Source organism: Bubalus bubalis, chromosome 9 (genome assembly GCF_019923935.1).
Source record: "Bubalus bubalis isolate 160015118507 breed Murrah chromosome 9, NDDB_SH_1, whole genome shotgun sequence".
Classification (NCBI taxonomy): domain Eukaryota; kingdom Metazoa; phylum Chordata; class Mammalia; order Artiodactyla; family Bovidae; genus Bubalus; species Bubalus bubalis.
In genome coordinates this window covers 91,469,794-91,481,683 of record NC_059165.1, presented here as the reverse complement: position 1 = coordinate 91,481,683, position 11,890 = coordinate 91,469,794, and the positions used below count along the sequence as shown (strand labels likewise).

The 11,890-nt window shown below is 55.5% G+C and overlaps 1 protein-coding gene across 2 annotated transcripts; it reads right to left on the bottom strand.

Moving 5' to 3' along the window:
- Window positions 1-50: 50 nt before the first annotated feature.
- On the bottom strand, window positions 51-10,207 carry MPND (MPN domain containing). Of its 2 annotated transcripts, none has more exons than XM_025293230.2 (13): window positions 9,646-10,207; window positions 9,292-9,565; window positions 8,327-8,563; window positions 5,482-5,614; window positions 4,786-4,870; window positions 4,472-4,568; window positions 4,163-4,235; window positions 4,006-4,082; window positions 2,654-2,822; window positions 2,498-2,568; window positions 1,858-1,947; window positions 1,096-1,188; window positions 51-292 (listed from the first exon to the last, which is right to left on the bottom strand). In XM_025293230.2, the coding sequence occupies exons 1-13, from the start codon at window positions 9,747-9,749 to the stop codon at window positions 206-208; spliced, it is 1,590 nt and encodes a 529-aa protein (XP_025149015.2). In that variant the 5' UTR covers window positions 9,750-10,207; the 3' UTR covers window positions 51-205. The 2 variants fall into 2 exon arrangements, with proteins under 2 accessions (XP_025149015.2, XP_006042565.3); XM_006042503.3 differs by having other exon boundaries at window positions 9,292-9,548; window positions 9,646-10,205.
- Window positions 10,208-11,890: the final 1,683 nt, after the last annotated feature.

Genomic DNA, 11,890 nt, shown 5'->3' with positions numbered 1-11,890 from the left:
GGTCACCAGCTCAGGCCCTCCCCACAGTCACAGCACCTGAGAGACACCTGGCCCGTTTCTCCTTTATTATATAATCTGAGCCCCTGCTGTCACAGTCAAGTCACACAGGACAAACACCACAGAAGCCCTGGACCCATCCCATCACCCAGAGGCGCAGGGGCCACGTCTGATCAACGCCCTCTCCTGTCTTTGAAGAGTGGTTCCCTCAGTTCCCTTGCTTGAGGAGGCTGTAAACCTGCTCCAGCATGTGGCCTAGGCCCTGGTCCTTGGGCATCCTGCTGGCCAGGGAGATCTGAAAACAGGCAGGTCCGGCGCCTCAGGGCTGCTGCCCCACTAAGGGCTCCGCTAACCCCGGTGGTGTCCCTAAAACCACACCTCCAGGTGCATCCTGGGCCTAGGAATGTCGTGCGGGGAGGAGGTGGGGGGTGGGGGTAAGATTCCTCCACACCTTCGACAGTCTGCTCTCACACGCCCCGCCCCCCGTGCGACCAGGCCACGCCCACCCTTCCCACCCAGCACCGCGGTAGGAAGTGACCAGTGTGGCAGCTTTAAGCCCCGGTCTCTGTTCAGTCTGAACAGAACAAGCAAACATATGAAGCTGGTTCTCTGTAAAGCCGAGTGAGATGTGTCTTCTGAGAATGACTCCCAGGCAGAACACAAAAAGCTGCCAAGCCCTTGCTGACACAGACCGCTGACTTAACGGGGGCGGGGGGGGGGGGGGGTGGTGTGCAGGGCGGACTGGATCGGCCTACTCCCAGCACCAGCCCCTCTGCCTGGCTCAGCTCTGCTGTGCTTTAGACTCAGAGCCCCTCCTGTTCAGGGGCAGCGTCTCAGCCAGGATAGCCCCAGGGCCACAAGGGCTGCAGGCTTTTACATCTTCATCCGTACTTGATAGCCATCTCCACCACTGTCACCACCCTTGTGTGACAAAGGTGACTTTTCTTTGGCAGCGCTTATATCTGACTAAAACACTTTTGTACAAGCTCACTTAACTCACTTTTCCTCGAGCTGCTCTGGATATATTCTTGTGGGGCTCCCTGAGATCTTTACAAAAGGAAGAGTTTGCACAGGACTCGAGGTGTGAGCCTCACTCACCTTCAGCTTGTCCAGGTAGGTGTGCTCCTGGTTCCAAGGCTCCTGGAACCTGATGAAGTCAGGGGCGCCCCTGTAGAACTCTACCAGCAGCATCTAGTGGGAAAGGAACACATGAGCCCCAGCCGCTGCCGCCCTTCAAGGGGCCTCTGGACTAACGCAGCACAGCACGTAGGGGTTACCCAGTTCCCCAAGGGAGGGGCCTCCGAGCAGTGCCACCCTGGGGAAATGAAGGGGTTTGGCAGGAGAGAGGGCTGCCTGGAGGAGGAGATGCCTCCCCCAGAAGCAGAAGAATCGCTGAATGCAATTCTTTCTACCTCTGCAGCCCTGAAAGACTCCCTGGCCTACCTAGCCTTAGTCTGAGCAGGAACATCTGTGAAGTCACAGGTGTGATGAACTAGCTCCATTTTTTAAAATGCCTATTGAATGGCAGAAGTAACACCTGGGGTCCTCACATGTCTCCACTGGGAGAATCAGTGGCAGGTGCAGAAGCCCAAGGTAGGAGCGTCCCTAGCACCTTCCAGAACAGCAAGGAGGCCGGGGGGGGGGGGGGGGGGGGGGGTGGGGGGCCGGGGCAGAGACTGGGGGCTTGATCCTTAGAGCCCGTGATTTTCAGCAGCAGAAGAGACCTGATCTGGGTCTTGATGTGGCACTTTCAACCACAGCTTCCTGACTCCTCGAGTTATGGCCAACTAGTGGGGCGCCCTCAGCCCCCGCCTGCTCCTCCCAGGGTCCCCCACCCACACCACCCCAGAGTCAGCTTACCATCTCATGGAGGATGTCATTAGTCAGGAAGTTGTCCTGGACATAGGCCATTTCCACATCCATGGGGATGCCATAGTCACTGGGCCTTTGCTGGCGGAGACAAGCTGGTCACCACTAGCTACCCCCGCCCCGCCCCCCAGCCCAATACTTCAGGGCACAGCAGGAAGTTCCCTGGGCTGGGGGCCAGGGAATCCACACTGCAGGCCTGGCTCTGGGCTGGGATCAGATTCAGAGCCATGTGGGGTCTCAGAAGAACCCAGCAATGTGACCTGGGAGGCAGGGTGGCCTCCATCACAGACACACACAGGAGTGGCCATGGCTCCCAAATTCCTTTCTAAAGCTGATTTCTGACTCCAAGACTGGACTTGGAGAATGAAACCAGACAGGTCTCAGGTCGGAGGCCATACTGGTAGCCAAGGCAGCTTGCTACAGTTGGAGCCCCAACCTTTTCAACATCACTCACACCTACTGCCTCAGCGCAATTATTATGTTCCTACCTCACAGATGAGAGAAACTGAGGCCCCAGCTCCCCGGATGAGCCGGGAACCAGAGTACTGGCTTTCCGCCGCTAACAAGCCCTCCTGACCCCGCCCACAACCACGCAGGGCCCCACCCACACCTCCCCGGAAGCCCCGCCTACCTCAGGGGGCGGCATCACCCAGAAGGGTGAGATCTTGGACTCTAGGCCGGAGTTGCCAGAGTAGTAAGGGGCTGCAGACGGAGACACAGAGAAGGAGCTGGATCTGGGATCTCGGTGACCGGCAGGGCCCAGGCCCACCCCTTTCCCTGGACTCACAGCAGAGCAGGGCGAGGCAGGGCTGGAAACCGTTGCTGGAGCCCTGCAGCCTCAGCTGGTAGTCCATCTGCGCGTCGATGTCCTGCAGCGACGGTAGCGCCGGGCTATTCGGGTGGCTGTGGTACCAGCCCACTAGGGACAGGCCGCGCAGGAGCAGGCTCTGGTAGATCTAAGGGCAGAGACGCGGCTGGGGCCGGCGCGGGACGGTGGGGTTCCACCAGCCCTGGTGCGTGCACGCCACTCCCGGCGACCAGCACGCCAGGCACACACAGCCAACATTTAATGAGCGCCTGCTGTGTACCAGGCCCCTGAGGATACATCAGTGAGCAACCGAGACAGACCCTGCCCCGCGCTCAGCAAATCCAGTGAGGGGGACAGTCAACAAAGACATAAAGAAGATGCTCCAGGCTTCTCCGGTGGCTCAGCTGTAAAGAACCTGCCTGCCAATGCAAGAGATAAAGGGTTCAACCCCAGATGCGGGAGGACTCCACATGCTGGAGAGTAAATAAGCCCATCCACAACAATTGAGCCTGGGAGCCGCAACTACTTAAGTCCCTATGCTCCAGAGCCCGAGCTCCGCAATAAGAGAAGCCCCCACAACTAGAGAAAAGACCCAGTAGAGCCAAACAAGTAATTTTTTTTTAAAGCCTCCTATATTCCCCGGTGGTCCAGTGGTTAAGGACTTGGACCTCTCACAGCCCCACAAGGGGTGGGTCTCAATCCCTGGTGTAGGAACCAAGATCCTGCAAGCCGCCGTGGCGCAGCCAAAATAGAATAATAATATAATAATAATAAAATAACAAATGCTCCTATTGTAAATCTAAGGCAAAATATTATTTTGCTCACTGCTATATCCCCAGCTCAAGGAACAATTCCTGGCACACAGTAGGTGCTCAATAAATAAAGAGGCAGATGTGCGAACGCAAGTAGAGGCAAGCACAAGCGTAAAGAGAAAGGAAGAGGCAGGTGGAGAAAGCTGTGCACCAAATGCACACCTATTCTGTCCTCCGGAACTGACCATGCTGGAAAAGGCGGGCGTGGAGTGCTTAGTGCAGTGCTAGGCGCATACTAAGCACTGTTATGAAAACATCGAAGGAGGGCATTTAATATCTATCCGGCCTTTACCAGGTGATAGGCAGTCTGAGCGGGGAAGGGGCTGGCGGCATCTGCGCAGAGGAAGAATGACGGTGGGGGTCACAGGTGCAGGGACTGGAGCTCGCACGTACCTATCTGCACCCTTGCTGAGTGGCGACACGGCGCTAGGCACCCTGACGCGGTAGCCAGGACAGCTGTGTGTGCACCAGCCTGCGCCCCCTCACCAACAAATGCCCCGTTGCCATGCGCCCCCTCACCTCCTCTTCCACGGTGGCTGCGGTCTCCGCGTCCCCCAGCCGGCTCCGACAGGGGAAGGCTCTGAGCACCGTGAGCACTGCACGGAGGCGGGAGAAGGGGTGGACATTGACCCCGGCCCCCAAACACCCTCTCTGCCCACGGGCCCCCAATACCCACTCTGACTGTTGATGTCCCAGCGGCCCCCCAGGTACCCCACGACCTGGCTGCGGCTCAGGTGGCTGTGGAAGTCCTGGGGAGGGGGAGGGACATGGGAAGACCCGCTCAGACTGTGCCTGGTCCCAAGGCCGTCCTGGGGGTCAGCCCACCCCCCTCCTTCCTCAGATATTGATTGAGTGCCTACTATTTACCAATAGTAAAAGAGCAGACAAGGTCTCTATTCTAAGGACCCTCTGGGCAGGGACCAGCCCCTCCCCAAGCCTGGGAGCCCCTGAGCCCTAAGGGACAAGGTAGGAGTTGGGCACACACCAGCAGGAACAGCACATTGCTGGAGACGGCCACGTTGAACGGCTGGAACTTGTTGATAGCTGCGAAAGACGTTACTTCCACCAGGGTGTGGGGGTTCCTGTGGGAGCCAGGAAGGTTCCACAGCCTCAGGAACCCCAAGGCCCTTCCCTCACCCACACACTGGCTCCCTCGGTCCCACAGCTAGCTCTTAAGATCTGAGGCCTTGTCTCCATCCTTCTCCTGCCTGCCCTTGTCCCCCAACCCCATGCTGCAAGAGCTTCTGTAGATGGGGGTGAGGGTGGGGGTTCTTCCAGCGGGCATGGGGTGCATCTGACCTGGCCGAGTCACGACTTCCCAGCATGCAGTAGCGCACCGGCACCCGGATCTTGTTGTCCACCCTTTTCCCTGGGGGCGTGGCCTCTGGGGAGTTGGCAGGGGGTGTTAAAGAAAGATGTCAGTATCAGTTTCTCCCCAGCCAGGAACTGAAAAACCAAGACCAGGCAGTCCAAGAAAGAAAGGAGACTCCAGGGGCAGTCTTAAAAAATCAAGAAAGGACTTCCCTGGTGGTCCAGTGGCTAAGACGCCATGCTCCCAGTGCAGGGGACGTGGGTTGCAGCCCTGGTAAGGGAACCAGATCGCGCAAGCGGCAACTAAGACCCAGTACAGCCAAATCAATCAATAAATATTTTTAAAAATAAAGAAATTAGGCAGCAAGTCAACAAACTGGACATAAGAAACTAAAAAATCAGAAGAAGGGATCAGGAAATCAGGTGAGGACCAGTCAGGCAAAGAAATCAGGCAACAGGGCAAAGAAATCCTATGGAGGAGTAAGGATAAAGAAATTAGGCAGTGGGACCAAGAAATGTAGAATTAGAGCTTAAAAAGTCAGGTGGTGAGAGTGAAATTAGGCAGCGAGGGCTGGGAAGTCAGCCAGGCTTCTAGCGGGCTCTACACCCAGCCTCCTCCCTGGCCTGAGCTCTGTCCACCTCCCCCCACCTTCCCCACCTCCTCCCCTCCCCCACACCTCTTACCCGAGTGGACAGGCTCCGAGGGGCCCTTCCCTTGCGGTCTCCTACTCTTGTCCTCCGCTGAGGCTGCTGTCAGAACCTCCTCCTCCTCTTCCTCTATCAGCGGCTCCTCCTCCTCTCCTTCGCTGGCCGGGCTCTGGGTGGGGTCGGGGTTGGGGGGAACGCGACGGGACTTTTAGCTGGATTCTCCATACCCTTCCCCCAAGTTCGACCAAGAACTCCGGCAGGCCAGAACCTGCCATTCCTGTCGTTGCCCCGGGTGCCCACTAGAGGGAGAGAGTGAGTAGAGACAATCTAGGATGTGGATCAGTTGCTCAGGCTGGAATACCGCCTCTGCCTATTACAAACTGACTTCAGGCTCTGCTGCTGCTGCTGCTAAGTCACTTCAGTCGTGTCCGATTCTGTGCGACCCCATAGACGGCAGCCCAACAGGCTCCTCTGTCCCTGGGATCCTCCATGCAAGAATACTGGAGTGGGTTGCCATTTCCTTCTCCAATGCATGAAAGTGAAGAGTGAAAGTCAAGTCGCTCAGTCGTGTCCGACTCTTAGCGACCCCAAGGACTGCAGCCCACCAGGCTCCTCCGTCCATGGGATTTTCCAGGCAAGAGTACAGGAGTGGGGTGCCATTGCCTTCTCCAGACTTCAGGCTCTATTCTCCTGTAAAACGGCACAATGACTTCCAGCCCCACAGGGGTGGCAAAAGGGTGAAATTAGATAATGCGTGCAAAGCATTAGGCATATGCCAAGCATATGCCCTGCTGCTCCATTCATCCAGCTGGCAAACACTTTGCCTGGATTAGTTGATCAGATTCTCTCAATAACCTCTCCTCCTCCTTTCTCCTAAAAAGCCCTTCCTTGATGAGGTGACCTCTCTGTCCAAACCCAACAGCCACATCTCAGTCTCTGTCCCTCTCCTCCTCTCAGCAGCGTCTCCTGGTAACTCCTCAGGGATCCCCACCCCCGCACTGACCGGCTTACCTCCCACCACTCCTGGACCCCCTTATTCTCCCCCATCTCACTCGTTGGGCCAGGGCTGGGTCCTCCCGCCTCTTTATTCCCCCACCTACACCCCTTCTGAGGGGCCTCAAACCCCGTGTGCCCCCTGGACAACTGCCCACAGTCCTGACTCCAGGCTAGGTCTCCCCTGACCTCTGGACCCCAGGTCCGACTAGTCCCTGACATCTCAAAAGGGGGTGTTCACATTCAACAAGGCCACCCAGACCATCCCCCTAAACTTACTCCTCCACACATCTCCGATGAGGGTAATCCTGTCCACGCGCTTGCAAAAACATTTGGGGGAACAAGACATCTCCTAACACCAACATCAGATCCACCAGCAAATCACATCACATCCACTTTCAAAATTAACCAGAACTTACCCACTTCCTCCTCCTCAAAGGCCGGCCAGATACATCCCATCATCACCCACCTGAACCCTGAATCCCTGGCTCCTGTTGTTCTCCCAACAGCGGCCACCAGGGGGCGCCGCTAAGGACCTGACTCAGGCCCCACACCTACTCTGCTCACAGTACTCCAGGGATCCGACTTCCCTCAGGGTACAAGCCCAAGTCTTCCCCCACAGCCCACCATGCCCTCCAAGACTTGCCCCTTTCGCCTCCCTGCCCTTCCCTCCTCCCTCTCTCCCTATGATCACTCTCCGCTCCAGCCGCATCAGAGTCTTGCTGTTCCCCCAAAACACCAAGACCGGTCCAGCCTTTGCACATGCTGTTTTCCAGAAATCTTCATAGCTCCCTGCCTCCACCCCTTCAGTTCACTGATCAGATGTCACTTTCTCAATGAGGCCTTCCCTGGCCATCCTATTCCTTTCAGCACTTGCATCCCCTGCCCCTGCTCACTTCTTCCAAAGTATGATAAGATGGACTTATTTCTTTTGTTTGTTTCTCTCTCCATGAAGGCAAGGATGTTTCTCATTTGGCTCTCTGCTTTATCTCCAGCACGTAGAAGAGGGCCTGGCACACAGCTGGCATTTATTAAATGCTTCCTGAATGAATGGCCCTATGGTGTGGTGTGAAGGTTAGTTTTATAAGTCAACTGGGCTCAGCTATAGTACCCAGTTACTGAATCAAACACTAGTCTAGGTGTTGCTGTGAAGGCATCTGGTTGATGTGGTCAACATCTACAATAAGTTAACTTTCAATAAAGAAGATTACCCTTGATACTGTCGGTGGGCCTCACCCAATCAGGTGAAAGGCCTTAAGAGCAAAACCTAAGGCTTCCTGGAAAACAAGAAATTCTGCCTCGAGACTGCAGCATCCAGGGACTTCCCTGGTGGTCAGGAGGTTAAGAATCTGCCTTCCAATGCAGGGAATCTGGGTTCGATCTCTTGTCAGGGAACTAAGATCCCACATGCTGTGGGGCAACTAAGCCCTGGCACTCGGGAGTCCAAGCCACAACCAGAGAGAGGCACATCACTACAACAAAGAGCCCAGGAACCGAAACTAAGACCTAATGCAGCCAAATAAAGAAAAACATGAAAAAAAAAAAAAAAGACTGCAGCATCACCTCCAGCCTCTGTGTGTATGTGTGTGTGTGTATTACTATCACAGCATTCAAGACCCTCCAAAATCTGGTCCCTGCCAATGCTGCCAGCCCCCTCAGCTACTAAGGCATCGAATCTCCAGTTGCATCAGCTAACAATGGTTCCTTAAGCATCATGTGTTTCTTCATGCCTACAAAGCTGTGCATATGCCATTCCTTCCTCTGGAAAGCTCTTTACCCTTCATCTCACTCTGATCAACTCCTATTCATCCCTCCAGGCCCCAGCTCCAACATTCTCTCTCTGGGCACTCTTTATCCAGCAGTGAGTCAGAGAGGCTGAAGGATGTACCTCATCAGCGGCAGTTGCAGTCATATGGAGCTGGTTTCGTCGGAGCCAAGCAGCTTTGTACTTGTCCAGTTTCTGGCCCTTGTATTTGACAGAGGCCCAGCCACAGCCAGACTTCTTGGCCGGGTTCACCAGCTTCTTGCAATGAGTGGCCCAGGCACTGGGTGAGTTGAACACCTGGCCTGTTTCCTGCCACACAATCCTTCCATCGGGCTGCAGGTCTCCCACGAACTTCTTCCCCTGCAGTGACAGTGGGTTGGCTGGACCCAGGAGCTGGTACTCGTCAAGACTCCCTCCTCCAGGAAGTCCTCCCTGACCCCATGCTGCTTCCCAGGGCTTGCCACCCATCTCCCACCTCCTTCCAGGAGGCTTCCAGCTTAGGTACCATCCTGATCAGCCTGGATTGAAACTGTCAAGTTATGTGCCCATCCCCACTCCCTTCACTGGACTGTGAGCCCCAAAGGACAAGAACTGCATGTGACTTGATCTCCACTGGGTCCCTAACACCCAACACAGCCTGGCACACAGCAGATGCTCAATTCACAAGCTGCTCCCATTCACAAAGAGAACAATAACAATAATGGTAATAATAACAAACACACATAAGGGACTTACTGTGTAGCAGGCACACTACTGAGCAGCTTATTCATTGCATCCTCATGCAACCCCATGGGAGGAAAGAAAATCCCATTTTACGGATGGGGAAACTAGGATACGCATAGGTTGAGTGAAGTCACATAGCCAGGAAGGCACTAGTGTCTTCTCTGAGCCTAAGATCTCCTTTGTGGAATGGAGAGTTTGGTGAACAGTGTTCTCCCACCCAGAAAGGCTCCTGCTGGGTCAGGATGCTCTGTGCCTCAGTTTCCCCTCCTCACACCAGGGGCTCGAGTTGCGGCAAGAAAGCACACTGGACCCGGATTTCCCCTTTTTGCACGAGCTGGAATGAGATGAGGCTGGGAGGCGCTCACCAGGTAGTAGATGGACAGCACTCCGGCGCCGGGCTCCAGCAGCGCGTCTTTGAGGAGCACCCGCAGCGTGACCGCGCGCCTAGTTAGCGCGCCCCCTGGCCCGCCGCAGCTCCCCGGTCCCGCCCCGCCGCCGCCTCCGCCGCCGCGCGCGCCTCCCGATGCCCCTGGCCGCTCCGGGTCCTCGGCCTCCACCTCGTCCTCGTCTTCATCCGGCGCCTCCTCGCCCGCGGCGCCCGCAGGGGACATTGGTTCCGGAGCTACGGGCAGCGACAGGCTGTAGCGGAGCCGCGCGCCCTGAGCCGGTGCAGCCACCCAGCCCGGTGCCCCACCGGCCCCCCGCCAGGCCCGCCGTACCTGCCATGGTCGTTCCGCCCCACGCCCCGCGCCCGGTGCGCCTCGGGCTCTTTCTTCCCGGCACGTGACGCGGCTCCGCCCCTAGAGGGGAGCATCCCTGCCATTGGCCGCCGCCGGTGGGCTACTGGGGGCTTGGCCAGCAGAGGCGAGCCGGGGAAAGCCAGACTCGGGCCTGTTCAAGCGGGAGAGGGAGGTGGGGGTTCAACCCTAGAGGACCATTCGGGAAACTGAGGCCTGAGGCCACCTTCCGTGGGAGGGAGGTGGTAACCGAGAGCTCGGGACACCACTGGGAACACTGAGGCCGGGGGCTTCCGCTTTCGGAGAACCAGTGCCTCCACCCGAGATCACCGACTGAGGCCTGGGGCTGGGGGACTTAGCTGCGCTCAACCCGCTACCACTAGCGGGGAAATTGAGATACGTGATCACTGCTAATGAGGGACCCACAGGCCTCAGCTGTTGGTACCAGGAAGACACTGAGGCCTGGGAGGATGAGCCCCACTGCCCTGGGGCTGCGGGCCAGAATCGAGGAAACAACCCAGAGCCTCGACTCTGAAGTGCCCAAGACGGGCGGCATTCTCTAAAGGGTTAATTTCCACCTTCCCCCGGCGGCCCTCGACTGCCTTGATTGGATTGCAGCTGAGCCCGCCAGCCAATTATAACTAGGTTATTTCATCTTCAGCCAATAGACGATAGAGGGTGGAATCCCTCCTGCCAGTCAAGCGTTAAATTGCTCCTCCTCGACCAGTCAGCAGGAGTTCTCGGGCCTTACGTGTCCAATCCATTTTAGGGTCTGGTCTTCAACCAACCAATCAGTTCGCGGCTCAAACCTCCCTTGAGACCCACCCCGCAACTTCTCCCACCCAACCCTCAGCTCGCGGTGCACGTGGGCGGAGACTGGCTAGGAGTGCGCGCGACAGCTGCTGCTCTTTTGTCTCTGGTCACTGTCCCAGGACCTTTGCCCCGAGGCGCAGGGCCACCTCCCAGTGCTGGGACTCCCCAACCCCAGGGAGGGCTGAAAGCCCTGGGCAGGGGCTCCCTCCAGCTGCACGGCAATTTTTTGGCTGGACTCAGCTATCGATGCCGGTCTGAAAGAGGGGACAGGCTGTTAGAACAGGGCTGTCCAGCCACAGTGGTCTGGAATGAGTGAGCCTAGCTCCAAATCTTGCTCTACCATTTCCCAGCTCTGTGACTTTGGCCATGTGTCTCCACCTCTCTGCTCCTGCGGATAACAATTCCTACTTCAGAGTTGTTAAAGAACAGGACTTGACGTATAGTAAGAGCTGGGGAATGTGAGTGATTATTATTACTCATAATGCAATACGATTTGTATTTTAAGGTAGGACAAAAAAAAGTAAACAACAATTCTTTTGTTTGGACCCCTTCCCTCCCTCTCTTGCTAATCTGTGTAACACATTAACCAGAGATCCTCAAAGATGGAAAGATAGGAACTCCTGCTCCACAGTAAAGGTCTCTTTTCTTTTCTTTTTCTAACATTTTATTTCTTTTTTCCCCATTTTGAAAAATTGAAAGATAATGCTTTACAATGTTGTGTTAGTTTCTGCTGTACAACGAAGTGAATCAGCCATGCATGTGCGCTCAGTTGTGACCGACTCTGCGACATCTTGGACTGTAGCCCGCCAGGTTCCTCTGTCCCTGGGATTTCCCAGGCAAGACTGGGTTACCATTTCCTTCTCCATGTTTTTTTTTTTTTCTTTTTTCTAATGTTGACAATATATCTTCTTACAAGAACAGTGTTCTTTCCCAGCTCTGTAGGGGTCATGATGATCTGCTGCTCACTCTGTACTTGCTTACCTGAACTAGGTATCCTTAGTGAAGTTTATGTAAATATCAGTATGTCATTTTGATGTATGATCCTTTGTCTCAAGGAGGTCCAGAGGTTAAGAAGCCATGCTTCCACCGTACAGGGCGTGGGTTCAATCTCTGGTCAGGGAATCAGTGACGCAGCAGGCATGCATGCATAAATGAAATATATATGACTGTGCCTACTAACAGGCGGAACCGTTCTTAGAGCTTTCAGAAAATCTGCTTCCTGTTATAATCTTCAGTTTGGCTCAAAGAAAATTCCGTTTTTCTCTTCCTAACTTGATAGTTAATGTTCCCTGACACTCACTTTGTGTCCAGTCCAAACCTCCTTTTGGAGTCATCTCACCACCCACCCAGGGTCCAGCCATCAGATAGGCATCTCCAGCCCCTTAGGGGGCTTCCCAAGTGGCACTAGTGGTAA

Coding starts and splice junctions, on each gene's coding strand:
- MPND (XM_025293230.2), bottom strand. CDS start 9,749: ATGGCAGGGATGCTCCCCTCTAGGGGCGGAGCCGCGTCACGTGCCGGG. Junction 9,566..9,645: donor GGGCGGAACGACCATGGCAG/GTACGGCGGGCC, acceptor GCTCCGCTACAG/CCTGTCGCTGCCCGTAGCTC. Junction 2,823..4,005: donor CAGCCACCGTGGAAGAGGAG/GTGAGGGGGCGC, acceptor CTCTGCCCTTAG/ATCTACCAGAGCCTGCTCCT.